General features: G+C 56.1%; 1 protein-coding gene across 1 annotated transcript; it reads left to right on the top strand.

The window, feature by feature from the left end:
* The first annotated feature begins 378 nt into the window (after positions 1–378).
* Positions 379–16,350, top strand: ACP7 (acid phosphatase 7, tartrate resistant (putative)). Its single transcript, XM_089319708.1, has 12 exons — positions 379–671; positions 7,717–7,917; positions 8,111–8,293; positions 9,261–9,384; positions 9,556–9,618; positions 9,714–9,828; positions 9,902–10,009; positions 10,100–10,154; positions 10,235–10,302; positions 10,393–10,464; positions 14,674–14,811; positions 16,157–16,350. The coding sequence occupies exons 1-12, from the start codon at positions 542–544 to the stop codon at positions 16,220–16,222; spliced, it is 1,323 nt and encodes a 440-aa protein (XP_089175834.1). The 5' UTR covers positions 379–541; the 3' UTR covers positions 16,223–16,350.
* The last annotated feature ends 10,293 nt before the right edge of the window (positions 16,351–26,643 follow it).

The following is a 26,643-nucleotide window of genomic DNA, read 5'->3' as shown; positions in this document are numbered from 1 at the left end:
CACAGGGTGACCCCCAGGAATCGGGGTAAGATGGAAGAAAGTGGGTCCCCAAGAGCAGAATGGAATGCCGGGGGTGGCCAAGCCAGCCTCCTGCACGGAGCGCCCCAGCGTGAAGGAGGGGGCTAGGAGCAGGACTCAGGAGCCAGGCCCTGGGAGGGTGAGGGTTGTTGGTATGTGTGTGTGTGTGTGGGGGGGGGCTCTGTTCTGGCTCCATCACATCCTAGCTGTGCCTCTGAGTCACTGGCTTGCACAGTAACTCATCTGGGACTGGGGGTGCTGTGTGAAATGCCAGGAGGATGCATGAGTTCACCTTCGCGAGGTGCTGAGTGTGCAGCCAGAGCCGCCCCACAGCCAGCCTCATTTGTGTTTTCTCTCCAGCAACCACAGAACCCCCTACCCCCACTGCAAAGCCCTCGCTCCCTGCCTCCCTCCCCGCCAGGGACGTCAGCAGCGCCTGCTCTCCCTCCTCCTCCACCCTCCCAACCCTCTCCTGCTGCTCTGAGAAGTCTGCAATTGGCCCCCTGCCCAGGGGCCCCCTGCCATGCAGCCCCTTCCTGGCTGGCCCCACTGCTGGCCCTGCTTCTGTCTGCTTCTCCTGGCCTCCCTGGGTGCCCGCGGGGCTCTACAGTACCCCAGAGCTGCCCCCGAGCAAGTCCACCTGTCCTACCTAGGTAAGTGCCAGCCACTTGCTGCCCTGTGCCCCTGCTGGAGCTCCACTGGTGGAGGGGCTCAGGAGCCCAGTGGTGACTGCAGTGTTTTGCTCTTCCTGAGCCTCAGTGTATCGCCTCTGTAAAATGGGTTCAAGCAGGGGTGGTCGTGTGGGAAGGGACGACAGTGGCCGGCCCATGGTGAGTGCTGCCGGGCCTTCTCAGGGGCCTGCTGCTGACTCTGCTCATGTGTCCCTGTCCTGTCTCTAGAGCCTGATGCCCTCGTGACATACTAGGGCATAAAATCACTTGTGGGAAAACCTGTGTGTGTGTGTGTGTGTGTGTGTGTGAAGTACACAGCTAGCAGGCCTAGCCCTTTCTCCACCCCCACCCTCCCACCCCTGTCCTCCTTATCTCCTGGTTGCCTCCTGATCCAAGAGCCACGAAGGGGCAGGAAGAGTCTGGACCCCAGACTGCTTGGGTCTGAAGCCCAGCTTGGCCGCTGTGTGACCTTGGGCAGGAGACCTGACCTCTCTGGCCTCGGCTCCTGGTGAAGCAGAACAGAGCCAGGAGCTCCGGGGCACTTCCAGCTCTGGTCCCTTCACACGGCCTAGAGTTCCCAGAGACCACAGCGAGATGTGGCTTTCGTGAGTCATATCTGTCAGTGTTTCCCATGTTAGAAGCAGAGACTGAGACATCTAAGAAATTTACCTGGTGAGTCACGTAAAATGAACAGTAATGTAGATGATATGTTTTAAAAGATGTATTTATTTATTGGAAAGGCAGAGTGAAGGGGGTAGGGAGAGACATCTTCATCCACTGGTTCACTCCCCCAATGCCTGCACCAGCCAGGACTGGGCCATGCTGAAGTCAGGAGCCTGGAACTCAATCCAGGGCTCCCACGTGGCTGGCAGGCGCCTCACCACTGCGGCCATTGCCTGGTGCCTTTTAGGGTGTGCTTTAGCAGGAGGCTGGAGTCGGAAGCAGAGCTGGGACTCAGCCGTGGGATGATCATCGGGCCGGACGCCTGGCCCTGGCTGACTCATTGCACCCTGTGTCACCCTTGAGCTTTTTACAAAAGGGTGAGGAGTGTGACCCCAGGTCACGTGACCCAGGCTCCAGACTGTGGGTAGGCTGCCCCGGGGGCCTGCTATCTTTGTTTTAAAAGTTAATTTCATACTAATTTTAGATCTAACAGAAATACTACAAAAATATCCCCACAACTCGAGTTTCCTGTCGTTTCCATGCCGAACGGCCTCGCTCGGATTTTACCAGCCTCTCTGCTGACGCCTGTTCTCTGTCCCAGATGGTGGCTGTGTCGCCTTGGCCTCTTCGGTTCTGTCTCTCAACCTCGCCGTGGTTTTTTTCGGGATGTTTTGAGCACGGGCCGGTTGTTTTGCAGGGCAGCCCTCATTTGGGATTTGCCTAAGGTTTCCTCGTGATCGGGGCTGGACAGCCGTGGGCGTGGCGCTGTGGTCCTGCCCTTGCATGACGTCAGAGGGTCCGCGATGCTCAGAGGCCCAGGCCTGTTTAGCTCGGTTTTGGCTAACAGATCGCTTGGGGACATTACTCCAGACGAGTTCTCCCCAGGTGCTGGGCCACTCCTGTCAGCATCCTTCTGTGGATCTCGATCGGCATGGTACCTGCCGAGCGTGATTTTCCCGCCTCCTGACACCCACTTCCTGCCTCTTGGATGTCTTCCTGTTCCTCTTCACTTGGGCATTTCTTCTGTGGGTTATTTGCATCCTGGACTCATGGCTGCTTCTCTTATTCCATGGGTGAACGCCTAATGCTGTTCTGATTGATGGTCCCAGGCTTGGTCTCTTGGAATCCGGCAGACAGGCGTCTGTGTTCTTCTTCTTTGTTTCTTAAGGTTTCTTTATTTGAAAGGCAGAGTTACACAGAGAGAGAAGGAGAGACAGAGAGAGAGAGGTCTTCCATCCGCTGGTTCACTCCCCAATTGGCCGCAATGATCGGAGCTGTGCCAGTCCGAAGCCAGGAGCCAAGAGCTTCCTCCAGGTCTCCCACACAGGCACAGGGGCCCAAGGACTTGGGCCATCTTCTACTGCCTTCCCAGGCCATAGCAGAGAGCTGGCTAGGAAGTGGAGCAGCCGGGACTCAAACCGGCGCCCATATGGGATGCTGGCACTGCAGGTGGCAGCTTTACCCGCTGCACCACAGTGCCGGCTTCTGCTTCTGTGTTTGTTTCCTTCCTTCCTTCCTTCCTTCCTTCCTTCCTTCCTTCCTTCCTTCCTTCCTTCCTCTCTCTCTCTCTCTCTCCCTCTCTCTCTTTCTCTTTCTCTTTCTCTTTCTCTCTTTCTTTTTTTTTTTTTTTTGACAGGCAGAGTTAGACAGTGAGAGAGACAGAGAGTAAGGTCTTCCTTCCGTTGGTTCACCCCCTAAATGGCCGCTACGGCCGGCGCACTGCGCCAATCCGAAGCCAGGAGCCAGGTGCTTTTCCTGGTCTCCCATGTGGGTGCAGGGCCCAAGGACTTGGGCCATCCTCCACTGCACTCCTGGGCCACAGCAGAGAGCTGGACTGGAAGAGGAGCAACCAGGACAGAAATGGCACCCCAACTGGAACTAGAACCCGGGGTGCCGGTGCCGCAGGCAGAGGATTAGCCTAGTGAGCTGCGGCACCGTCTTCTGTGTTCTTTCAACCAACTCTTCCTGCCCCATGCTTGGAAGCTGCTCAGTGTGCCATCGATTGTAGGTGCTGCTGGGTGCCCTCGGCAGACAGAACTGGGCTGCACACAGGTGTATCCTAACACACATAGCCACACACGTGTATTTCCGTATGCGTTTCTCTGTATGGGCATTAAGTGCCACGGCACCATGCTGACTCCTCTGGTTCCTGTCTAACAGCAGAACCTTATCTGTAACTCCTTCCTCCAGTGTCCTCATTGGCTACAGTAGCATGTTGTCCCTTGGTGTCTGCTGTCTGCAGTGCACTGCTGGGGCCAGGACTTGTTTTGGATAAGAGAATCTGTGGATGATCAAGCCCCTCGTAGAAAGTGGTGCAGGGTTTAGCTTAGGTACTTCCTCTTGCATACTTTAAACAAAATGATTATTTATTTGAGAGTGAGAGAGAGAGAGGAAAGAGAGGGAGGGAGGGAGAGAGGGGAGGGGAGAGAGAGAGAGAGAGAGAGAGAGAGAGAGAATACTAAAGAGAAAGCCATCTCCCATCCACCAGTTCATTCCCCCACATGCCCACAATGCTGGAGCCAGAGCCAGGGACCACATCTGGGCTCTCCAGGATAGAACGCGGGCATCTTAACTTCAAGGCTAAATGCGCATTCCCCTTCTGCACACTTTAAGTCATCTCCAAATTACTCCTGATACTTAATATGAGAGCACTTCAAAAAGCTTGTGGAAATTGGGGTGAAAGGTAAGTTTATTTTGGTGCAAAAAAATTTTTTTTGAAATCCATGCTTATGGGCAGGGGAGTGTCTTCCAAAAGTTCAATGGAAATGCATATTTTTAAAGGATTCATTCATTTGAAAGGCAGAGTTACAGAGAAAGAGGGAGAGACACAGAGAGAGGTCTTCCATCCACTGATCACTCCCCAAATGGCCACAACAGCCAGGGCTGGGCCAGGCGGAAGCCAGGAGCCTGGAGCTCCATCTGGGTTTCCCACACGGGTAGCAGGGGCCCAAGCACTCAGGCCATCTCCTACTGCCTTCGAACATGCATTAGCAGGGAGCTGGATTGGAAGTGGAGCAGCTGGGATGCCAGCGTTGCAGGTGGAGGTCCAACTTGCTGTGCCTGATTTCAAAAATTTGTGGAGGCACCAAAATAAATTCTATTCCATGTTTCCATGAAGTCCCCTTAATGCTGTCAATGCTGCACAGCCGAGGGCACCTAGGAGCACCTACAAGCCGTGTTCCTAGTACTGGGCTGTACAACGCTATGTACATAGTTGTAACACTGCTGTGTGCAGAGAGCAACAACACAGAAAGTCTGTGCCTTTAGCTTGAACTCTCCCTCGAGGACTCTGTGGACGCTAATTACTTTGTCTCCCATCCCTTCAGTGTGGTTGTGTTAACCATTGTGTAATGTCATTGCAGTTCCCCCACACCCTGGCTTTAATTGACTTTTTAAATTCATTTTATTTACTTGAATTTCAGAGGTACAGAGAGGGAGAGATTAGAGAGAAGAAGAGAGATCTTCCATCCACAGATTCACTCTCCAAATGGTCACAACAGCCAGGGCTGGGCCAGGCCGAGGCAAGGAGCCAGGAGCTTCCTCCAGGTCTCCCATATGGGTGCAGGGGCCCAAATACATCCTCTGCTGCTTTGCCAGGTGCATTAGCCGGGAGCTGGATCAGAAGTGGAGCAGCCGGGACTTAAACAGGCACCCATATGGAATGCTGGTGTTGCAGCCAATGGCTGAACCCGCTGTGCCACAGTGTCGGCTGCCTTTATTTTTAATTCAGGCATGTGTGAAGGGAATACAAACATGACTGTGGGGGCCAGCACTGTGGCACAGTAGGTTAAAGCTCTGGCCTACAGTGCTGGCATCCCATATGGGCACCGGTTCAAGTCCTGGCTGCTCCACTCCCGATCCAGCTCTCTGCTGTGGCCTGGGAAAGCAGTAGAAGATGGCCCAAGAGCTTGGGCCCCTGAACCCACATGGGAGATCCAGAAGAAGCTCTTGGCTCCTGGCTTCAGACCAGCTCAGCTATGGCCATTGCGGCCATTTGGAGAGTGAACCAGCAGATGGAAGACCTTTCTCTCTTCTGGCTCTACCTCTCTCTGTAACTCTTTCAAATAAATAAAATAAATCTTTTAAAAAAAATGACTGTGGATCTGGGAGTCAGGGCTATGCAAGAACAAGGAATCGAGGAGCGGCCGCTCCCTCCTCCTTCACCCCTGCTTCTCTGTCCCAAGCCTCCCGTCATTGTACCCATTTCTCAGCCACTCCCTCAAAGAAACCCATCACCTCGCTCCAGGAGTATCCTTCCAGGGAGCTCATGGAAAACGGAATTAAAATATAAGGTTATTTTGTAGCCAAAATTTTACAAAGTCATTCATGTTTTTTCATAATACACACTGTTTCCATGAAAATGTTGAAGGCCCCTTGTATATACAATTTTAAAAACTTTCAGCACCAATATTATAATTCCATTTTCCATGAACTTTTTAAAGTATTCTCATATTTCTTTTGTACAAATGAGCAGATATTAGCATAGTTTCTTTCTATTTTTTTTTTTTTTAAGATTTATCTATTCACTTGAAAGGCAGAGAGAGAGAGAGAGAGAGAGAGAGAGAGAGAGAATTCTATCTGCTGGTTCACTCCCCAAATGGCCTCAAAGACCAGAGCTGCACTGATCCGAAGCCAGGAGTCAGGAGCTTCCTTCTGGTCTCCCACACGGGTGCAGGGGCCCAAGCACTTGGGCCATCTTCCACTGCTTTCTCAGGCCATAGCAGAGAGCTGGATCGGGAGTGGAGCAGCCAGGACTTGAACCGGTGCCCATATGGGCTGCTGGCGCTTCAGGTGGTGGCTTTACCTGCCCTGCCACTGCGCCAGCCCCTCAGCATAGCTTATTCTGGCTCTTTACATTAACAGTAGCTGCCTATATGTGTCTGCACTTTTTTTTTTTTTTTTTTTTGGTTTAACAGTCTCTTCTGGAAAGCATTTCATGGCACTTTGGAGAGCTTGTCCTCATTTTTTTTTTTTTTCATCCCATTGTGTGGATGTTATTTTGTCCCTGTCCTATATATGGGCACTTAGGTTGTTAACAATATTGATTTATTTATTTTTGGTTTATTGCCCAAATGCCTGCAACAGGCAGCGCTGGGTCGAGCTGAAGCCAGGAGCCAGGAACCATCTGGGTCTCCCATGTGGCTGGCAAGGACCCACGTCCTCGAGCCATGCCCGCTGCTTCCCTGGGTGGGCTTTAGCAGGAAGCTGGAATTGCAGGCAGAGAGGCTGGGATTAGAACCCAGCGCTGCCATACCGATCCCCAGCGCTGCCTTAAACCTCTGTGCCAAGCGCCGCCCCCGCTGGTGGGATTTTGCAGCTACAGCAGTGCTGCCAGGAATAACTAACTATATGCATGTGCCTTTTCGCATCGCTGGAGGAAGAACTCAGCCCCTTAACGGTACACTACCCCATGTAGTATTTTTAAAGTCTGATTTGTTCAGAATTTGAACTATCACTTACAAGTCTCAATTTGCATTATCTGTCTATAGCATCGCGATCTCTTTAGGGGTATAAAAGCCACGGTGTCAAGATTCACTCCACAAGCGGAGAGATCTGGTGACACTGGGCTGGCTCCCAAGTGGCAGCTATCCGCAGGGCTGTCCCTCTTGGGCAAGGCCCACACTTGTCACACTCCCTGCTGCCTTACGGCTGGGCCCGGCCTGCCTGTCTGCGTTGCCTAGTTGGCTTGCAGCCATCTGTGCTGGCGGCCCTTGCCCGGCAGTGCGTGCATGCGGGATTTGGCTGTAAATCCCAGTATTAACAGTAATAGCCGCTTATCCACAGAACCCTGACTATATTGGGCGCTGTTCCAAGTGCTTTACTTATAGTTATTCATGTAAGTCTCATAACAACTTTATCAGATATTTTATTATTCCATTTATAATTTTTAACGTCGTTATTTGAGAGGCAGAGAGAGTGCTCCCATCTCCTAGTTCACTCACCAAATGTCCATGTTAGATGGGGCGGGGCTGGGGCTTCAATCAGGTCTCCCACGTGGGAGGCAGGAGCCCAGCTCCTCCGGGCCTCAGCTCTGCTTCCCAGGGTCTGCATTAGCAGGAAGCTGGAGTCAGGAGCCAGATGCTCTGCCACGCGGGAGGACCCAGGCATCTTAGCTTCCGTGCTATAAGCAAAACACCTCCTTCTATTATTCCATTTCACAGATAGGGAAAACTGAGACTCAGAAAGGTGAAATGACTTGCCCAAGGACAGCACGGTTGGGAAATGATGGAGTTGAGATTGAACCGGATCTGTGACCTTAACTACGGAATGTCCAAGCTGTGTTTCTCTCCCTCTCTCCCCCACCCCACGCACGCTCGTGCGCCCCTCCCTCACTGTCCAGGCCCCGCTGTTCCTGTCTCCGCAGGTGAGCCGGGCTCCATGACTGTCACCTGGACCACCTGGGTCCCCGCCGGCTCCGAAGTGCAGTTTGGGGTGCACGTGTCAGATCCCCTGCCCTTCCGGGCCCTGGGCACGGCCAGCGCCTTTGTGGACGGAGGCGCCCTGCGGCGAAAGCTCTATATCCACCGTGTCACGCTGCGGGGACTGCGGCCTGGCGTCCAGTACGGTGAGAGGGTCCCGGGCCTGGGGGGAGACCCCGGAGCGGGGGGTGGGACACAGAGGCCGCCGGGGTGCAGGGTGGAGCGCGCACCCCTCCGACCCTATCTCCAGCCCCGAGCCAAGGTTAAGGCGACTGGGGCTGGGGCGGGAGGAGAGGCCCCGGGCCCCCCAGCTCCCGGCTGACTCTGCTCTCTCCGCAGTCTACCGTTGCGGCAGCGCCCAGGGCTGGAGCCGCCGGTTCCGCTTCAGGGCCCTGAAGAACGGACCCCACTGGAGCCCCCGGCTGGCCGTGTTCGGGGACCTGGGCGCCGACAACCCCAAGGCCCTGCCGCGCCTGCGCAGGGACACCCAGCAGGGCCTGTTCGATGCTGTCCTGCACGTGGGTGAGCCTCCCGCGAGGACGCGCCTGGACCGGAGAGGGGACAGGGGCTGCATGGCCGTGGCCGCGGGGCCGGGCTGGGGTTAACCTGACCGCTCCGGCACTTGCAGCTCTGAGCGCGGACTTCCTGTGTGTGTTTTTATTATTATTGTTATTATTAGAGGTAGGGCTGGCTCCGAGCTCATGGGGCTGTTGAACCTGCGACCTCCAGTAATATTGTTATTATTTTTAAATATTTATTTATTTGAGTTACAGAGGGGGGTAGAGAGGTCTTCCGTCTGCTGGTTCACTCCACAGATGGCCGCAATAGCCAGGGCTGGGCCAGGCTGAAATCGGGAGCTTCGTCTGGGTTTCCCACATGGGTGGCAGGGGCCCAAACGCTGGGCCATCTCCCACTGGATTGGAAGCAGAGCAGCCTGGACTCGAACCAGCGCCTGTATGGGAGGCAGACGCACTGCCAGGCCCCGTGTCATCATTACTGCTGTTGCTCTTGCTGTGGGAGGGGGCAGGGAGCCAGGTGGGAGTTGGACAGGTAGAGCATGCCTGGTTCAAAGTGCAGGCTCTGGAACGGGCCTCCCTGGGTTTGGTTCCCTGGTCCTCACTAACCAGAACTGTGACCTCAGGCCTCAGTTTCCCCCTGCAAGGGGAGGATGGGAGAGTAGCCTCATTGGAGGGCACTTTGAAGAGTTGGGTGAGCATGCAGGCAAGGTGTCTGGAACAAACTCAGCGCCAGACCCCATCTGCGTGAACGCCATTGTCCTGTGATGCGGCTGTGATGTGGGAGTGGGGGCGTCTGGCCCTGCTGGATCCCAGGGGGTGTAGGCTTGCACAGGCCCGCAGTGAGGGGTGTGAGGTAGGGATCAGAAGCGCCTGGTGGCCTGGGGTGGGGGGCTGCACCGCCCACTCCCTCTCTCCCCTGTGGCAGCAGCAGAGCTGGGTCTGGTCCTCACTCTGCCGCCCCCCACCCCCAGGAGACTTTGCCTACAACATGGATGAGGACAACGCCCGCGTCGGGGACAGGTTCATGCGGCTCATTGAGCCCGTGGCCGCCAGCCTGCCCTACATGACGTGTCCCGGCAATCACGAGGAGCGCTAGTGAGGACCCGGGCCGGGCTGTGGGGTGCGGGGAGGGGCAAGGTGTGTCCCCCCTCCTGCGTCACCGCAGCCTCTGGTGTGAGGCAGCGGGGGGAGAGCTGGGGCTGGGCTGAGCCTGGGGAGGCGGGGTGGGACCCTCACCCCTGCCCCTCTCTGACCGCCTTGTCGCAGCAACTTCTCCAACTACAAGGCTCGCTTCAGCATGCCGGGGGACACGGAAGGCCTGTGGTACAGGTGATGTGGGGGCTGGCGCCGCGGGTGGGAGCGGCAGCGGAGACAGCCCCATCCCAGCTCTGAGCCCTGTCCCGTGCTCCCCCCACCCCCCACAGCTGGGACCTGGGCCCCGCCCACATCGTGTCTTTCTCCACTGAGGTGTATTTCTTTCGGCATTATGGCCGCCACCTGATAGAGAGGCAGTTCCGCTGGCTGGAGAGCGACCTCCAGGTAGGCGGGGTGGGGACCCCTGAAGCCCCTATGCCCGCCCCCCGTCCCCCCTCACTTGGGGCCTTTTTTTCAGAAAGCCAACAAGCAGCGGGCCACTCGGCCTTGGATCATCACCATGGGCCACCGGCCCATGTACTGTTCCAATGCTGATTTGGACGACTGCACCAGGCACGAGAGCAAGGTGAGGACCCCTCCCCCCCCGGGGGGCGTGGGCCTGGGAAAGGGGGGGGCGGCCCCAGTCACCCTTCAGCGCCCGGCTCCTCTCGCCCAGGTCCGTAGAGGCCACCATGGCAAGTTCGGCCTGGAGGATCTTTTCCACAAGCATGGTGAGTGACCCCGACACGACCCAGCCCCCTGCCCCGCCGCCCCCAGGTCAGGGCCCTGACGCCCACTTGCTCTGTCCCAGGGGTGGACCTGCAGCTGTGGGCTCACGAGCACTCCTACGAGCGGCTGTGGCCGATTTACAACTACCAGGTGAGGCAGGCCGCGAGGGGCTGGGGGGCGTGTGGTCGGCCCCCTGGGTGCGCCCGGGGTGACAGCAACCCACCTTGTCCCCTTCTGCAGGTGCTAAACGGCAGCCGAGAGGCGCCCTACACCAACCCTCGAGGCCCCGTCCACATCATCACGGGATCCGCGGTGAGCGCGCGGGGGGGCTGGGACGGGGTGGGGGGGGGCTCTGCCTGCACGCCTCTGGCTGCTCGTTGTTTAAGAATTTTTCGCTGGTGCTGCGGCTCACTAGGCTAATCCTCCGCCTAGCGGTGCCAGCACACCGGGTTCTAGTCCCAGTCAGGGCGCCGGATTCTGTCCCGGTTGCCCCTCTTCCAGGCCAACTCTCTGTTGTGGCCAGGGAGTGCAGTGGAGGATGGCCCAAGTCCTTGGGCCCTGCACCCCATGGGAGACCAGGAGAAGCACCTGGCTCCTGCCATCGGATCAGCGTGGTACGCCGGCCACGGTGGCCATTGGAGGGTAAACCAACGGCAAAGGAAGACCTTTCTCTCTGTCTCTGTCTCTCACTGTCCACTCTGCCTGTAAAGAAAAAAATTCAAGTTTTTATTTCCTTATTTTGATTGTATCTGAAAGGCAGAGAGACAGACAGACAGACGGAAACAGGTTTTCCCCTCCAGTGGTTCACTCCCCAAATGCTCACAACAGCCAAGGCAGGCCCAGGCCAAAGCCGGGAGCCCAGCGCTCAGTCCGGGTCTGCCAAGTGAGTGGCAGAGGTTCAGGTTCTTGCGCCCCCAGGGCCTGCATCAGCAGTGCGGCCTGGACTCAGCCCCAGGCACTGGGGTGCAGGGTGCAGGGTGTGAGCCTGCCGATTGGTGACCCACCAGCTGTGCCCGGCGCCTGCCCTATCTCGCTGCTTGCTGAGGGCCAAGCTGGTAGCCTCCTGGGTGCCACAGCTTTATGTCGCGGCTGTCACTGACCCCTCAGCTCTCAGCTTAGGTACCGCCGGTAGCACAACCCATTGTACAGATGTGGAAACAGAGGCTCGGGAAGGAAAAGCACTTGCTCAAAGTCACAGGTTGAATAAGTGGCAGGGTTTGGGGGTTCCTCCAAGCTAATGTTGCTTTAGTGTTATTTTTTTTTAAATATTTATTTATTTTATTTGAAGGGCAGAGTTACAGAGAAGCAGAGGCAGAGAGAAAGGGTGAGAGAGAGAGAGGGGTCTTCCATCTGCTAGTTCACTCCCCAGATGGCCGCAATGCCCGGTTGTTGTGCTGATTTGAAGTCAAGAGCCAGGAGCTTCTTCCGGGTCTCCACCAGGGTGCAGGGGCCCAAGGACTTGGGCCATCTTCTACTGCTTTCCCAGGCCACAGCAGAGAGCTGGATCGGAAGTGGAGCAGCTGGGTCTTGAACCGGCCCCCATATGGGATGCCAGCACTTCAGGCCAGGGTGTTAACCTGCTGTGCCACAGTGCCAGCCCCTTTAGTGTTATTTTTTAAAAAGATACTGATTTATTTATTTGAAAAGCAGAGTTTACAGAGAGAGAGAGAGAAATCATCCATCTGCTGGTTCACTCCCCAAATGTCTACAACAGCCAGGACTGGGCTGATCTAAAGCCGGGAGCCAGGAGCTTCTTCCAGGTCTCCCATGTGGGTGCAGGGGCCTGAGGACTTGGGCCATCTTCTGCTGCTTTCCCAGGCCATTAGCAGAGAGCTGGATCAGAAGTGGAGCAGCCAGGACTTGAACTGGTGCCCATGTGGGATGCTGGCACTGCAGGTGGAGACTTAACCTTTTACACCATAGCGCCGGCCCCGGTAGTGTTATTTTTAAAACAACTTTTTATTTGATTTGAAAGGTAGAGAGAACAGAGGCAGAGACAGGCAGAGAGAGAGAGAGAGACCTTCCATCTGCTGCTTCATTCTCCAGATGCCTACGACAGCCAGGCCTGGGCCGGGCTGAAGCCCAGAGCTTGGAACTCCATCCAGGTCTGCCACATGGGTGGCAGGGACCCAAGTACTTGAGCCGTAGTCGGCTGCCCACCAAGGGTGTGTGTTAGCAGGAAGCAGGGGCGGAGGCCGAGGCAGGGCTCGAACCCAGGCACTTCGACATGGGATGCAGGTGTCCCACTGGGCATCTTCGCTGCTTGTCAAACACCCACTCCTCCAATGTTCTTCTTAATGAGAAAGTGTCTTGGGGCGGCACTTTTAGGCCGCAGAAATCTCCTGTTTCTCCCCCACAAGCCCATGGCGGCTCTGGCCCCCAAAGATGACCCCTGTGACCTAACGGGGATTGCTCATTTGCCTCCTCCTTCCAGGCTGAGGCCCTGGGATCCTCCTGGGAGGAAGACGCATTCCTTCTGCCCCATTGATTTTAGTGGGTTAATTATTTATTTATGCCAGGATGGACTCACGGGCAATTTATTTTCTTCTGTGGGTTACAATCCAATACCACCGTGATTTATTTTGATGCCTGAAGCGCTCCCCCGTTGGCTGCTGTCCCCTGCCCATGGTCCCCACCATTCGCTGGGTGCTCTGCAAGGCGCCAGCAGCTGCCCCGCCTTGCCGTCGGGGAGAGCAGGCTTAGGTTTTAAGCGTGAGTCCCGCGTCTGATTCCAGTTCACTCGGCAGAGGGCAGGCAGTGAAGGGTGATCGCCCACGCCCCCTGCCCCCTCTGCCTCTCGTCTGTCTCCTGAGTGGCATTTGGAAGCCTTCTGAGCTGGTACAGACGAGGAATTGTCTAGAGAGAGAGAGATGTCACTGTGTCACCCACTTTTTACAGAATGATTCACAACCTTGACACAACTCGGGAAAACCTGGGGAGCTTGGGCGGGACCCCATGTGGGTGGTGGCACCCCCTCTCTGGAGCAGGAAATGAAGCCCCATCAGCCCTAGGTGGCTCCTTCCCTCCTTCCTGGTCTCCGCCCGCTGGTGCCCGCCAGTCTGACCTTGATCAGCACTGATTTTTTAAAAGATTATTTATTTGAGAGGCAGAATTACAGACAGAGAGGGAGAGACAGAGACCTTCCATCCACTGGTTCACTCTCCAAACGGCTGCAATGGCTGGAGCCAGGCCAGGCTGAAGCCAGGAGCCAGGAGCCAGGAGCTTCATCTGGGTCTTCCACTCGGGTGCAGGGGCCCAAGCACGTGGGCCATCTTCTGCTGCTTTCCCAGGTGCATGAGCAGGGAGCTGGATTGGAAGTGGCACAGCTGGGACTGGAACCCCTGGTATCCATATGGGATGCCGGTGGTGCAGGCAGAGGCTTTACCCACTGCGCCCCAACGCCGGCCCCTTGGCTTTTAATTTCATTGTAAATTCCGAAATTTATTTCCAACATACAGAAACCTTGCAGGTGGCTCGCACCCAAGTGCCCCGATGTGGCCATTTTTTTTTTTCAGATTATTTTCGGGTCCAGTCAAACGCAGGTGGCAGGCAGGATGCCCTCTGACCCACACCTCTGTATTTCCTAAAAACACCCACAATGCCGTTCTCTCTGTCACTGCCGCATTGCTGTCCAGTCCAAGAGGAGTCATCTCAGTACAGACCGCTTTCAAGTGTAGCCAGTTGTCCCACGAGTGTCCTTACATCAAAACAAGCATCACCGCACCCACCCCTTCTTCCAGGCCTGGGTCTCGTCCCTCCAGATTCCTTTACACTTTCTGTGGACTGCGATGATCTGGCGGGAAGCCGCCAGCTGGCTTCGTGGATCACCTGTGGGTCTGGGCGTGTCGGGTGGGCAGGTGGAGACTGTGCGTTTGCGGTTAGAATGCAGCAAAGCCGGGCCAGCTCCTCTGGTGCACCTGCTGGGACGGCTCCAGGCCCCAGTTTCCCAGCTGAGAGAGGGGTGAGGCCCTGCCCGTCTGCCTCATCACTGTTAAGGTTAAAGTCATACTTCTCCTGTGTGTAGTTAGCAGGTGTCTGCTGCAGGGACGTCTAGGGACGATGCCAATGTCCTCAGACCCCTTCTCCCACCCGCTGAGGATTCTGGCCCGTGCTGGGCGTCACAGGGTCACCCTCGGTTCTCATCCCCGGCTTTGCCCCGCATTGGTGGGCGTGGGTGTGTTAGAGAGCCTTCCGGGGTGGGGGCTCCCCGTGCAGCCAGGCCTGAGGCCCAGTGAGTTCTGCTGTCTTCCAATGGCTTTCTCTCCCACCCCGACACACCAGGCCATTGTCCTGCGCCACCCCGCCTTGTGCTGGCCGAGCTCTGACGTACGCCATGGACTTTGCCTGGCGAGTGTCGGCTTTTATGGACGATGCTGCCGTGGACAGACGGGCACGGGGTTGGGGCAAGGAAGGCCCAGCTCAGGGGCTGCAGCTTGGCGGGGGTGGCAGGGTCCTGCCTGGCCGGTCACTGCTGCTACTCGCACGTCCGCCACGGTCTGAGCAGCTTCGCTTCCCCTTCAGGGCTGCGAGGAGCGCCTCACCCCGTTCGTCATCCACCCCCGGCCCTGGAGCGCTGTGCGCGTAAAGGAATATGGGTACACGCGGCTGCACATCCTCAACGGGACCCACGTCCGCCTTCAGCAGGTGTCTGATGACCAGGTCAGTGCGGGGGGGTGGGGGCGAGACACCTGGCCGAACAGCCAGGCCTGGTGTGTACTGCAGCTGGGAACCCTGGGTTCAAGTCCTCCCCCTGCTGCTGACCGGCTAAGATGACCTCAAGCAAAGGAGCTGAACTGTTTGAGCCTTGGCTTGCCCATTTGTGAAATGGGGATGATGATGGGTGATTATATTCCAAGTACTTAGGACAGTGTGTAGGAGCCTTGGCAAGCTCCACAGGGGAAGGGGAAGGCTGGTGGGGGAAGCAGGTAGAGGAAAAACAGTATGGTGTGTGTACGTGTGTGTGTGTGTGTGTGTGTGTGTGTGATAAGGGAGGCCTAAGGTTAGGTGGACCCAAATAATGGCTCATCTTCACTTTTGCCAGCATCATTTCATTTTTTTTATTTAAAGATTTATTTATTTGAGAGGCAGAGTTACACAGAGAGAGATCTTCCATCCGCTGGTTCACTCCCCAAACGGCCCCCAACTGCCAAAGCCAGGAGTTCCTTCCAGCTCTCCCCCATGGGTGCAGGAGTCGAAGCGCTTGGGCCATCTTCCACTGCTCTCCCAGGGCATTAGCAGAGAGCTGGATTGGAAGTGGAACAGCCAGGACTTGAACCAGCGTCCATATGGGATGTGGGTGCTACAGGCAGAGGCTTAACCCACCACGCCACTGCACCGGCCCTGCCACCATCATTTTAAAATGACAGTAATCATGGTCACAGGGCACCTGCTGTATACCAGGCACCAGGCGAGGGGCTCTGTCCTCAGTATCACTTTCAGCCCCACAACAATCCCATATGGGCAAGGTTTATTATTTTTTTTTCCAGTTTACAGAAGGAACCGAGGCTCAGAGAGGGCAAGGAGTTTTCCCGGAGTCACCCAGCTGCAGGACAGCAGGGCTGGGCTCTGACCCCAAATAAGCTATTTTCGGTGCAAATGACTCGCATTCACTGAGCAGCACGGGCAGCAGGCGACAGCGCCTTGGGTCTCACGGTGCCCCAGCCTGGGCTGCTCTGTGTTTGCACCGTCCTGTAGGATTCGGAGTGAGACGGTGCCGTGGGCTCCTCAGGAGGCCCCAGGAGATGCCGGTTACGAAAAACCTTTGCATGAACCTAAATATTTTTCCTTGCACCCCAATCAACATGCCTTAATGCTGTGTTGCATGGCCTTTTCGAAGTCTCTGTCCACGGCCCTGGCCGTGTGTGGAGCCCTCCTGGGTGCCCCCTGCAAACACTCTCTCTGCGAGGGCCCCTCCTCGCTCTGCATCTATGAGGCGTCCGGCCATGCCCTGCCGGCTTCGGTGCGGCGTCCGGCCTCAGCCCCTCTCTCCTCCCGGCCTCTGCAGGACGGCAAGATCGTGGACGACGTGTGGATAGTGAGGCCGCTGCTCGGCCGCAGGATGTACCTCTAGCGACCGGGACCGCGCTCGCCAGGAGCCCTTTGCCTTGACGCCTGGCCCGGCGCCGCAGGACACTGCCCGGGCCTGGGGCGGCGGAGTGCGGGTGGTCCCGGCCCCGGCGCCCGCAGCCGGTGGGCGGGAGCCGGCGCAGCCCTGCACCCACGGCGGAGCCTGGACCGCGCGAGCCGCCCGCGAGCCTCGGAATAAAGCGGCTTCCTGCTGAGGCTCAGTAGACTCGCGCTTCTGCCGGGGAAGCCCCCCGGGGTCGCCTACGCCGGTGCCCAGCGGGCCAGGGCTCCGCCTCCCGCGAAGTCAACCGGTGGGGCACAGCCGTCGGGACTCCGCTCACCGGCAGGGGGCGCCCGCGGCCTTTGCGCCTGATCCCGGCCCTGGGCCACCCTGGATCCTGCTTCGTGGAGGGAGGAGTGCGTCCCAGGGCTCCCTGGTGCCTCAGTTTCCCCGGGAGTGCTCTGGCGACCCCGCGAGGCCGCCACCGCCAAGCCTTGGAGTTCACGGGCCTGCCTCTTCCTCCCTCCTCCCTTTCCCTCTTCCTTTCGTATATCTGGCTGTGATGCAGCCTGGTGAGCATCTGCTCCGTGCCAGGCACTGGGGACTCCGGCAGGAGCAGGACAGACAGCTCTGTCCTGGTGGGCAGCAGCTGGACACATAAGTAGGCTGAAGAGAGGGGGCACGCTGGGACAGGACAGGGAAGGGGGGTAGGGGGGATTGTGATTTTCAGGAGGTCAGGAAGACCTCACTGAGCGGGTGGAGAGTGGTCCGAAGGAAGGGAGGGAGGATCCAGGTGGGCAGGTGCCTGGAGGAAGAGGAACAGCCAGTGCAAAGGTCCTGGGGTGCCGGCGCTGTGGCTCACTTGGCTAATCCTCCGCCTGCAGCGCCGGGTTCTAGTCCCGGTTGCTCCTCTTCCAGGCCAGCTCTCTGCTGTGGCCCAGGAGTGCAGTGGAGGATGGTCCAAGTGCTTGGGCCCTGCACCCCATGGGAGACCAGGAGGAAGCTCCTCGCTTCGGATGGGCACAGCGCGCCGGCCATGCCAGCCATTTTGGGGGTGAACCAACAGAAGGAAGGCCTTTCTCTCTGTCTCTCTCACTGGCTAACTCTGTCAAGTAAATAAATAAATAAACTACAGGTCAGAAAAGGCTATTAAAAAAAAAAAAGGTCCTGGGGCCTCTGTTGGAGGCCTGTGTAGCTGGGGGGGGGGGGAGGGAGGTGCTCTGGCACCGGGCAGCCCCCTGGGACTGAGTGGTGCCATGGGAGAGCCCAGGGCCACACCCAGCGCTGCCTAGCACAAGGCGATGTCTTTAACACCTACCCCTCACCTTAACGAAGGCCACCACGTGCCAGGCTCTGGCCAGGCTGCGTGGGGGACAGCAGCGAACCAGTCCTGGCCATGCCCCCTTAGGGTTCAGAGGCAGGCCCAGGTGATCAGCTGCAAGAGTGGCAGGGAGGGACGGTCCAGCTCTGTGAAGTCTCAGCCGGACGGTCATGGCACGCTGCGGCCAAAGACTGAACCAGTGCCTGGTGTGGGCCCGGCACGCCCTCTCCAGGGCTGGGTGAGGCTGCAGGAGGGGGCTCCCCAGAGGGTCCAGGCCAGAAACTGGGTTCAGATCCCAGCCCTGCCACTTCCTGTGTGGCCGTCGGAAGCTCCGCTCACTCTCACGTCAGAAGGCTGGCACCCCATGGGCTTGCACTGGGATTAAACAGTGTTGACAGCCTCCGTGTTGTCCTGGCTCCTCCTTTTCTCCCGCCCCACCCCCAGTGAGCTAGAAAATTCTGTTAGGTTTGCCTTTAAGATCTGGCCTCTCTCCACTCTGCACCTGCCACGCCCCCACCCCTGTGCTGTCCACATGCGCTTCTGCTCCCTCCCTGCGCACCGCACAGTCTGTTCCCCCCGCGGGTCGCACGCTTGCCCTGCGCAGAGCCCTCCTGGAAGAGGCGAGCCCTCCCCGTGGCACCCCAGGACCCCATCATTTCGGCCCCCATTGGCCGCTCGCTCGCTCTGCTCTGGCCACACCCGCCCCTCTTTGCTGCGGCTGTTCCCTCTGCCTGGGACACTGTTCCCTGACGTCTCTGCAGGCCCTAGTGCCGAGATCTCTGTCCACTTGGTAAACAGCCCTGCCTCCCCCCATTCTTCCTCCGAACACTTAGATCCTGTGACGAAGTCCAGACCCGTGTTCCCACAGAACCTGAGCCGCAGGAGCTGCGGTTTTCACCACCTGGGATGCCAGCATCCCTTATCCAAGCACCTGAGCCATGTCCCTGCCCCTTGGCTTCCCACCCAGCTTCCTGCTGATGTTCCCCTGGGAGGCAGCTCAAGGATTTGGGTCCCTGCCACCGACATGGGAGACGTGGACTGAGCTCTGGGCTCCTGGCTTCTGGCTTCTGCTTGGCAGCCATTGTGGCCATTTGGGGAATGAACCAGCAGTTGGAAGAGATATTCTCTCTCTCTCTCTCTCCCTCCCTCCCTCTCTCTCTCCTCTCTGCAACTGCCTTTCAAATAATAAGACATAGTTTTAAAAATAAAAAAGTAGAAAGTGTGAGTCCCTAGGTCCCGAGGGCTTTTGCTGGTTTTATTCGCCGTCTGTCCCCAGTCACCGGCACACAGCAGGTGCTCCTCTGCGGCGATGACTGGATGATGGGACAATGAGAGCTCCAGGGAGAGCGGAGAGCTCAGCGCAGAAGCTGGCACTGAGGGAGCACGTGAGAGCGACGCGGAATGACAGCGATGCAGGTGATTCAGATAAAGGCGGGAGACAGGCACGCCCGGCAGGTTGGGACACAGCGTGACGCGCTCCGGGAGTTACAGGTTGCTGAGCTGAGCAGGGCGGCGGAGGCAAAGGCGAGGGCAGCATCCTGGACCCGACAGGGTCTGCAGCCCGGTCCTCTTCTCCGCGGGGCGCACGTGGGTGTCTGCCACCTCGCTGTCGTGTACCCCTCCCATTTTGTAAAAAATAAAGCTTGATTTGGGAGAATAGTTTTAGGTTTATAGAAAAATTGTGAAGATCGTAGAGATTCTGTACACTGCATACAAAGCTTCACCTGTTATCAAAATCATAACTATGCCATGTCTGTTCTAATGAATGCACTAACTTTGATATAAAAGTCATAGTTGGGGCCGGCGCTGTGGCATGGTGGGTGAAGCCACTGTCTGCAGTGCCGGCATCCTGTGTGGGCACTGGTTCAGGTCCCGGCTGCTCTACTTCCAATCCAACTCTGCTATGGCCTGGGGAAGCAGTGGAGGATGGCCAGGGCCCCTGCTCCCATGTGGGAGCTCCAGGAGAGGCTCCTGGCTCCTGGCTTCGGATCTGCTCAGCTCTGGCCGCTGTGGCCAACTGGGGAATGGATCAGTGGATGGAAGACCTCTCTCTCTCTCTCTCTCTGCCTCTCTCTCTCTCTCTCTGTGACTCTTTCAAATACATACATTTTTAAAAAGCCATAGTTTTATTATACTATGCTTTATAGATCTTTATATATAACTATTGGGAGATAATTTGAAATAACTAACTGCACCCTTTTAAAGTATACGCTTTGATGAGGGTTTTCAAAATATTTATTTATTTATTAGAAAAATAGAGTTGGGGCCAGCGCTGTGGTGTAGTGGGTAAAGCCACTGCCTGCAGTGCCGGCATCCCATATGGGCACCAGTTCAAGTTCCAGCTGCTCCACTTCTGACCCAGCTCTCTGCTGTGGCCTGGGAAAGCAGTAGAAGATGGCCCAAGTCCTTGGGCCCCTGCACCCACGTAGGAGACCTGGAAGAAGCTCCTGGCTCCTGGCTCCAGATCAGCACAGCTCTGGCTATTGCAACCAATTGGGGAGTGAACCAGCGGATGGAAGACCTCTCTCTCTCTCTCTCTCTCTCTCCCCCCTCTGTAACTCTTCCTTTCAAATAAATAAATCTTTAAAAAAGAAAGAGAGAAATGCAGAGTTACAGAGAGAGAGAGGGAGAGACACAGAGAGAAATCTTCCAGCTGCTGGCTCACTCCCCAGACGGCTCCAACTGCTGGGGCTGGGCCAGGTCAAAGCCTGGAGCCAGGAGCTCAGTCCAGGTCACCACGTGAGCTCCCAGGAGGCTGGACTGAAGCCCGGGCACTCCAACATGGGATGCAGGTATCCCCCGCCGCTCCGCCAAATGCCTGGCCCTCTCCTTGTGTATACACCCACGGAGTCCCCGCCACCACCAAGAAACTGGCCGTCACTCCGCCAGCTGCCCCCAGTCCCATGCAGTTCATCCTCCCTGGGTCCCCCAGCACCCACTCCTGTGGGTCAAACTCACCTTCCCCAGGTTGCAACGAACGCAGCCACACCGCGCGCACACCACGTGCAGGCGAGGGAGGCGGGTTCTTGCCCCCATCCTAACGCACCTGCCACTCACCCAAGTTGTGGTGCCGCCCAGGAACCCCTTCCAGGTTAATGCTGGGCAGTGGTTCCCAGAAGGGGGCCCCACTATGTGTTCAGCCGCTCGCCGCAGGTGGATATTGGGCCATGATGAACACTGCTATGAACAAGCATTCTTGTGCAAGCCATTGTGTGACTATTGGTTTTCATTTCTTTTTAGATTTATTTATTTGGAAGGCAGAGAGAGAGAGAGTGAGAGAGCGAAAGAGAGCAAGAGAGAGATCGGTCTTCCACCTGCTGGTTCACTGTCCAAATAGCTACAACAGCCACTGCTGGGCCAGGCTGAAGCCAGGAGCCTGGCGCTCCATGCAGGTCTCCCAGGTGGGCGGAGGGGTCCAGGTACTTGGGGCATCTTCTGCTGCTTTCCCAGGCCATTAGCAGGGAGCTGGATTGACAGTGAAGCAGCCAGAACTAGAACAGACACCATATGGGATGCTGGCGTTCCGAGTGGTGGGTTAACCCACGGTGCCACGACACCAGTCCCCGAGCTGCCGTTCCTCTCGAGTGAGTCCCTGGGCCTGGGGTAACTGGGTCTTCTGTCTTCCGCGATCTTTTTACTGTTGCTTGCAGGTCCCGCGATGTGGGGTTTTTCTTTCTAGTTCTGCTCATCACCTGCGTTACGGTGTTGACGTTCCTGTGCCACAGTTTGCATGGTTGTAGGAGGTCTGTGGCACCAGTGCACAGAGTCGTTGTAAGGATCCCATGAGGCCACACCCGGTGCCCAGCACGGGGCCTGCTGGCACCTTGCCTACTCATTCAGCAGGCTTCTGCGCAGGCGCCACTCAGGGGCAAATATATTTCTTGGGTGAATCTGGACAGGTTTTAAGAAACCAGTTTTCTCAGCCACCTCCGTGGTTAAAACCCCAGCAGAAGGGCTGGCGCTGTGGCACAGAGGATTAAGCTCTTTGCAGTGCCAGCATCCCATACGGGCACCAGTTCGAGTCTCGGCTGCTGCACTTCTGATCCAGCTCTCTGCTATGGCCTGGAAAAGCAGTAGAAGATGGCCCAAGTCCTGGGACCCCTGCACCCGTGTGGGAGATCTAGATGAAGCTCCTGGCTCCTGACTTTGGCCTGGTCCAGCCCTGGCTGTTGCAGTCATTAAGGGAGTGAACCAGAGGATGGAAGACCTCTCTCTCTGTCTCTCTCCACCTCTGCCTCTCTGTAACTCTGCCTTTCAAATAATAAACAAATAAATCTTAAAAAAAAAAAAAAAGACTATCCAAGACCACAGCCTACAAGTGAGATTCACAGTGGCTTTTTCTTGTATTCTCTTTATTTGTTTGTTTGTTTGTTTGTTTATTTATTTATTTTTAATTTTTTTTGGCAGGCAGAGTGGACAGTGAGAGAGAGAGACAGAGAAAGGTCTTCCTTTGCCGTTGGTTCACCCTCCAATGGCCGCCACGGCTGGCGCGCTGTGGCCGGCGCACCGCGCTGATCCGATGGCAGGAGCCAGGTGCTTCTCCTGGTCTCCCATGGGGTGCAGGGCCCAAGGACTTGGGCCATCCTCCACTGCACTCCCTTGCCACAGCAGAGAGCTGGCCTGGAAGAGGGGCAACTGGGACAGAATCCGGCGCCCCGACCAGGACTAGAACCCGGTGTGCTGGTGCCGCAAGGTGGAGGATTAACCCTGTGAGCCGCAGCACCAGCCTCTTTATTTATTTATTTAATTTTACAGAGTGAGAAGAGAGAAAGGGAGATCTTCCATCCATTGGTTTACTCCCCTGGCCACAACAGAGTCAGTAGCTTCTTCTGTGTCTCTCATATGGGTGCAGAGGCCCAAGCACTTGGGCCATCTTCTGATGTTTTCCCAGGTGCATTAGCAGGAAGCTGGATTGGAAATGGAGCAACTGGGACTCGAACTGGCACTTATGTGGGGCGCTGGCACTGCAGGTGGAGGTTTAATCTTACACCACAGCACTGGCCCTTCTGGCACTCTCATCAACACTGCTAATAATACTTTAAAGATACATTTGAGAGATCAAAAAGCTGTTTAATATTCATGTTAATATTAATTATCATTAATTCTTTTTATTGTTTGTATTTTTTTGCTCATATCTTTTGCTTATTTTTCTGTTGTATATTTATTTTTCCTTTCTTATTGACTTCAAAATGCTCTTTACATAGGAAAGATAGAAGGCATAACTTGTGATTCACAAATTGCAATTTGGCTTTTTCCTGGATGTATTGGAAGTCATCATTTGTATGGGACGGATGCACTGCCAGCCTTCCACTCCAGAGTGCTGTTTGAGTCCCAGTTGCTCTGCTTCCAATCAAGTGACCTGAAAATGCGCCTGGAAAAGCAGCGGGAAGGGGCCCGGGTGCTCTGGATGCCCCCTGCCACCACCTGGGAGACCTGGGTGGAGCTCCATGCTCCTGGCCTTGGCCTGGCCCAGTCCTGGCAACAGCAATGGCTTGTGTGGTTGTGGCCATCTGGGGAGTGAACCAGCAGATGGAATCTCTCTCTCTGTCTCTCTCTCTCCCCCCTGCCACTCTGCCTTTCAAATAAATAAAGATAAATCTTTTTTAAAAAAAGAAAAAAGTAATTTTTATGAGACCCAATCTCCCTTGCTGTCCTTGCACGCCCCCGCCCCGAGGGTCACCTCCTCACCCCCTCTTCGAGGGAGCCCCGTGTAGGATGCTCTCTCAGGACAACTTTCCTCTCCTGATCCCCAAGCAAGCCTGTGGGGCAGGTGCATCCCTGGGATTGCCCCCAGGGCTCTCCCCTCCTCCCCAACTGACAAAGGCACCTTCCCAGCCACACGGTCTAGAATTTTGAGCAGGGCAGGGTAGAGATGTTTGGTGCCATGGTTGAGACGCCGCTTGGGTCTTCCGCACCCCATGTCACAGTGCTGGGTCTGAGTCCCGACTCTGCCCCCAATTCCCACGTCCTTAATGCAGACCCTGGGAGGCTGCAGAGGATAGTCCAAGCAGTGAGGTGCGGCGGATCCGGACTGAGTTCCTGGCTCCCGGCTTGGCCTGGCTGTTGGAAATGAAGCAGGAGATGGAGGATCTCTGTCTCTCCCTGTCTGCTTTTCAAATAAAAAAGTAATAATAAATTTTTAAAAAAGAGGCAAAGACTGCACCTGGTGCCCCTCCAATCACCGTGGCAGGAGTAAGATAGATACTGTTGCCTCGGCTCCTAGCCTTGTTTTGTTTAAAATGGAGATTCTGCACGGCACTGAGATTTCAAAACAGCGCAGTAAACCAGAGAATTAACGCCGGGGAGACTGCAGTCCAGAGCGCGCTCTCTGCACGTTGGTGGCCGTGAACTGGACGCAGTGCGCGTCGCAGGCCGTGAGGGGGCAGCAGAGCGCAGTCAGCGCGCGCAGTGCCCGGGTCCAGTGGCCAAGCCGGGTGCGCGCGGTCTGCGTCAGGCGCCGGGCGAGCGCAGGTGCTAGTCGGAGACCCCGTGTCCTCCTCTGCGGGGACGGACAGTTGTGACCCCTATCGTCCGTGCCACAAGGCTCGGCACGGCTTAGCCTCATGATGCGTAGAAATCCTCGAATCGTGGGGACCCTAAGTCCTAAAAATCCGCATCTCCAAGCCAGCAGTTCCATATCGGCTCATCGACTCAAAGAAAATAACTCACGATGTGAACGAATATCCAGCTACTTGGGCCTTTGTAGAGCGGTGGTGGGAAATATTTTATAACAGCAAAGTAGCTGTTACAGCGGAGATATTGAACATGAAAGAGTGGCTAAGAAGTTACAGGTGGTCGGCAGGGTGGGCTCCCAGCTGGTCACTGGGGGTAGCCTCAGGTTAGGCCTTGCAGCTCAGCGGGGTAGGCGGCTGCCTGGGACACTGCATCCGACTCCAAACCCAGCATCCCCCTGCTTCCCATCCAGCTCCCTGCTGCGGCAAACTGGGAGGCAGCAGAAGATGGCCCGGGTGCCAGGGCCCCTGCAAAACGCGAGGTGCAGATGCTGTTCCAGGCTCCTGACTTCAGCCCAGCTTGGCTCTGCCACGTGCATTTGGGGAATGAACCAACAGGTGTCTCTGTGTCTCTTTCTGTTGCTCTGCTTTTCAAGGAGATACGAATAAATAAAAACATTTTAAAAAATCTTCTTATATGGAAGAATACTAATGATATTTATAATATTGTGGGTTTTTTAAAGAGATTCATCTATTTGAAAGTCACAGTTACAGAGAGAGAAAGGGAGAGACAGAGAAAGCTTCCATCCACTGGTTTACTTCCTAGATATGGCCACAATGGCCAGGGCTGGACCAGAGAGGAGAGACCGGGGAGAGAGAGAGGCCTTCCACCCGCTGGTTCACTCCCTAGATGGCCGCAATGTACAGAGCTGGGCTGATCCAAGGCCAGAGCCAGGAGCTTCTTCCCAGTCTCCCATTGGGTGCAGGGACCCAAGGACTTGGACCGTCTTCCACTGTTTTCCCAGGTCATCAGCAGGGAGCTGGATCAGAAGTGGAGCAGGGGCCGGCGCTGTGGCGTATCTGGTAAAGCTGCCACCTGCAGTGCCGGCATCCCATATAGGCGCCGGTTCTAGCCCCGGCTGCTCCACTTCCAATCCAGCTCTCTGCTATGGCCTGGGAAAGCAGCAGAAGATGGCCCAAGTCCTTGGGTCCCTGCACCCACGTGGGAGACCCAGAAGAAGCTCCTGGCTCCTGGCTTCGAATCAGCTCAGCTCCAGCTGTTGTGGCCAACTGGAGAGTGAACAAGTGGATGGAAGACCTCTCTCTCTCTCTCTCTCTCTCTGCCTCTCTGTAACTCTGCCTTTCAAATAAATAAATAAATCTTAAAAAAAAAAAAAAAAAAAGGAAGTGGAGCAGCCAGGACTCGAACTGATGCCCCCTTATGGGATGTCAGCTCACAGGCAGATGTTTAACTCACTACATCACAGTGTTGGCTCTTTTTTTTTTTTTTTTTTTGTACTTTCGATTTTCTTGCCCCTTTGTAAAAAATTTAAAAGATTTATTTATTTGAAAGACAGAGTTACAGAGAGAGAGAGAGAGAGAGAGAGAGAGAGAGAGGTTTTCCATCCGCTGGTTCACTCTCCAGATGGCTGCAATGGCCGGTGCTGCACTGATCCAAAGCCAGGAGCCAGGAGCTTCTTCTGGGTTTCCCATGTGGGTGCAGGGCCCCAAGGAGTTGGGCCATCTTGTACTGCTTTCCCAGGCCACAGCAGAGAGCTGGATAGGAAGAGGAGCAGCCGGGACTAGAACTGGCGCCCATATGGGATGCCAGCACCTCAGGCCAGGGCTTTAACCTGTTGCACCACAGCACCGGCCCCTTCTTGGCACTTTAGAAAAAACTTTATAAAAAAGAGGGGCCGGCGCTGTGGTGTAGCAGGTGAAGCTGCCGCCTGCAGTGCCAGCATCCCATATGGGCGCCAGTTCGAGTCCCAGCTGCTCCTCTTCCAACCCAGCTCTCTGCTCTGGCCTGGGAAAACAGCAGAAGCTGCCCCAACTCCTTGGGCCCCTGCACCTGCGTGGGAGACCTGGAAGAAGCTCCTGGCTCCTAGCTTCGGATCAGTGCAGCACCGGCCGTTGCAGCCATCTGAGGAGTGAACCAGCGGATGGAAGACCTCTCTCTCTTTCTTTCTCTGTGTAACTCTTTCAAATAAATCTTTTTTAAAAAAAGAACTTAATAAAAAATTAAGATCAGGGTCTCGGGCTCAGGCGGACTGACATTCAAAACTTACTATGTATTTCCTGTGGCCCTAGTTCAGTCAACGCAAGCACAGCACAAAGCCGGCTGCCTGACACACAGTGAGCGATTAGAGGCTGTTTGGGCCGTTATGAAGCCATTGCTGTCTTACGCTCCGAAATTCGTTTTGGGGAAAGCTGGGACTCTGTTACAAGTCCTGTCCCTTTAAGAACCTGCGCTGGCCGGGATCCAGCCCACCGCACCTTTTCCAAATTTTCCAATCCCCACTTGGCATTTTCGTTCGGACGGCTCCTGATTGGACAATCTGCACCAATCAGAGGCTGGAGTGGGCGCTACCAGCAGCTCAGCTCCGCCCCTGGACAAGCCCGGCCCACTGCCCGGTCAGCGCCGTTGCTAT

This window comes from Oryctolagus cuniculus, chromosome 18 (assembly GCF_051225735.1).
Source record: "Oryctolagus cuniculus isolate XC-2025 breed Fujian yellow rabbit chromosome 18, ASM5122573v1, whole genome shotgun sequence".
In the NCBI taxonomy this organism is placed as follows: Eukaryota; Metazoa; Chordata; class Mammalia; order Lagomorpha; family Leporidae; genus Oryctolagus; species Oryctolagus cuniculus.
Note: the sequence above shows the minus strand (reverse complement) of the source record. Positions and strands in the feature narration are given on the sequence as shown.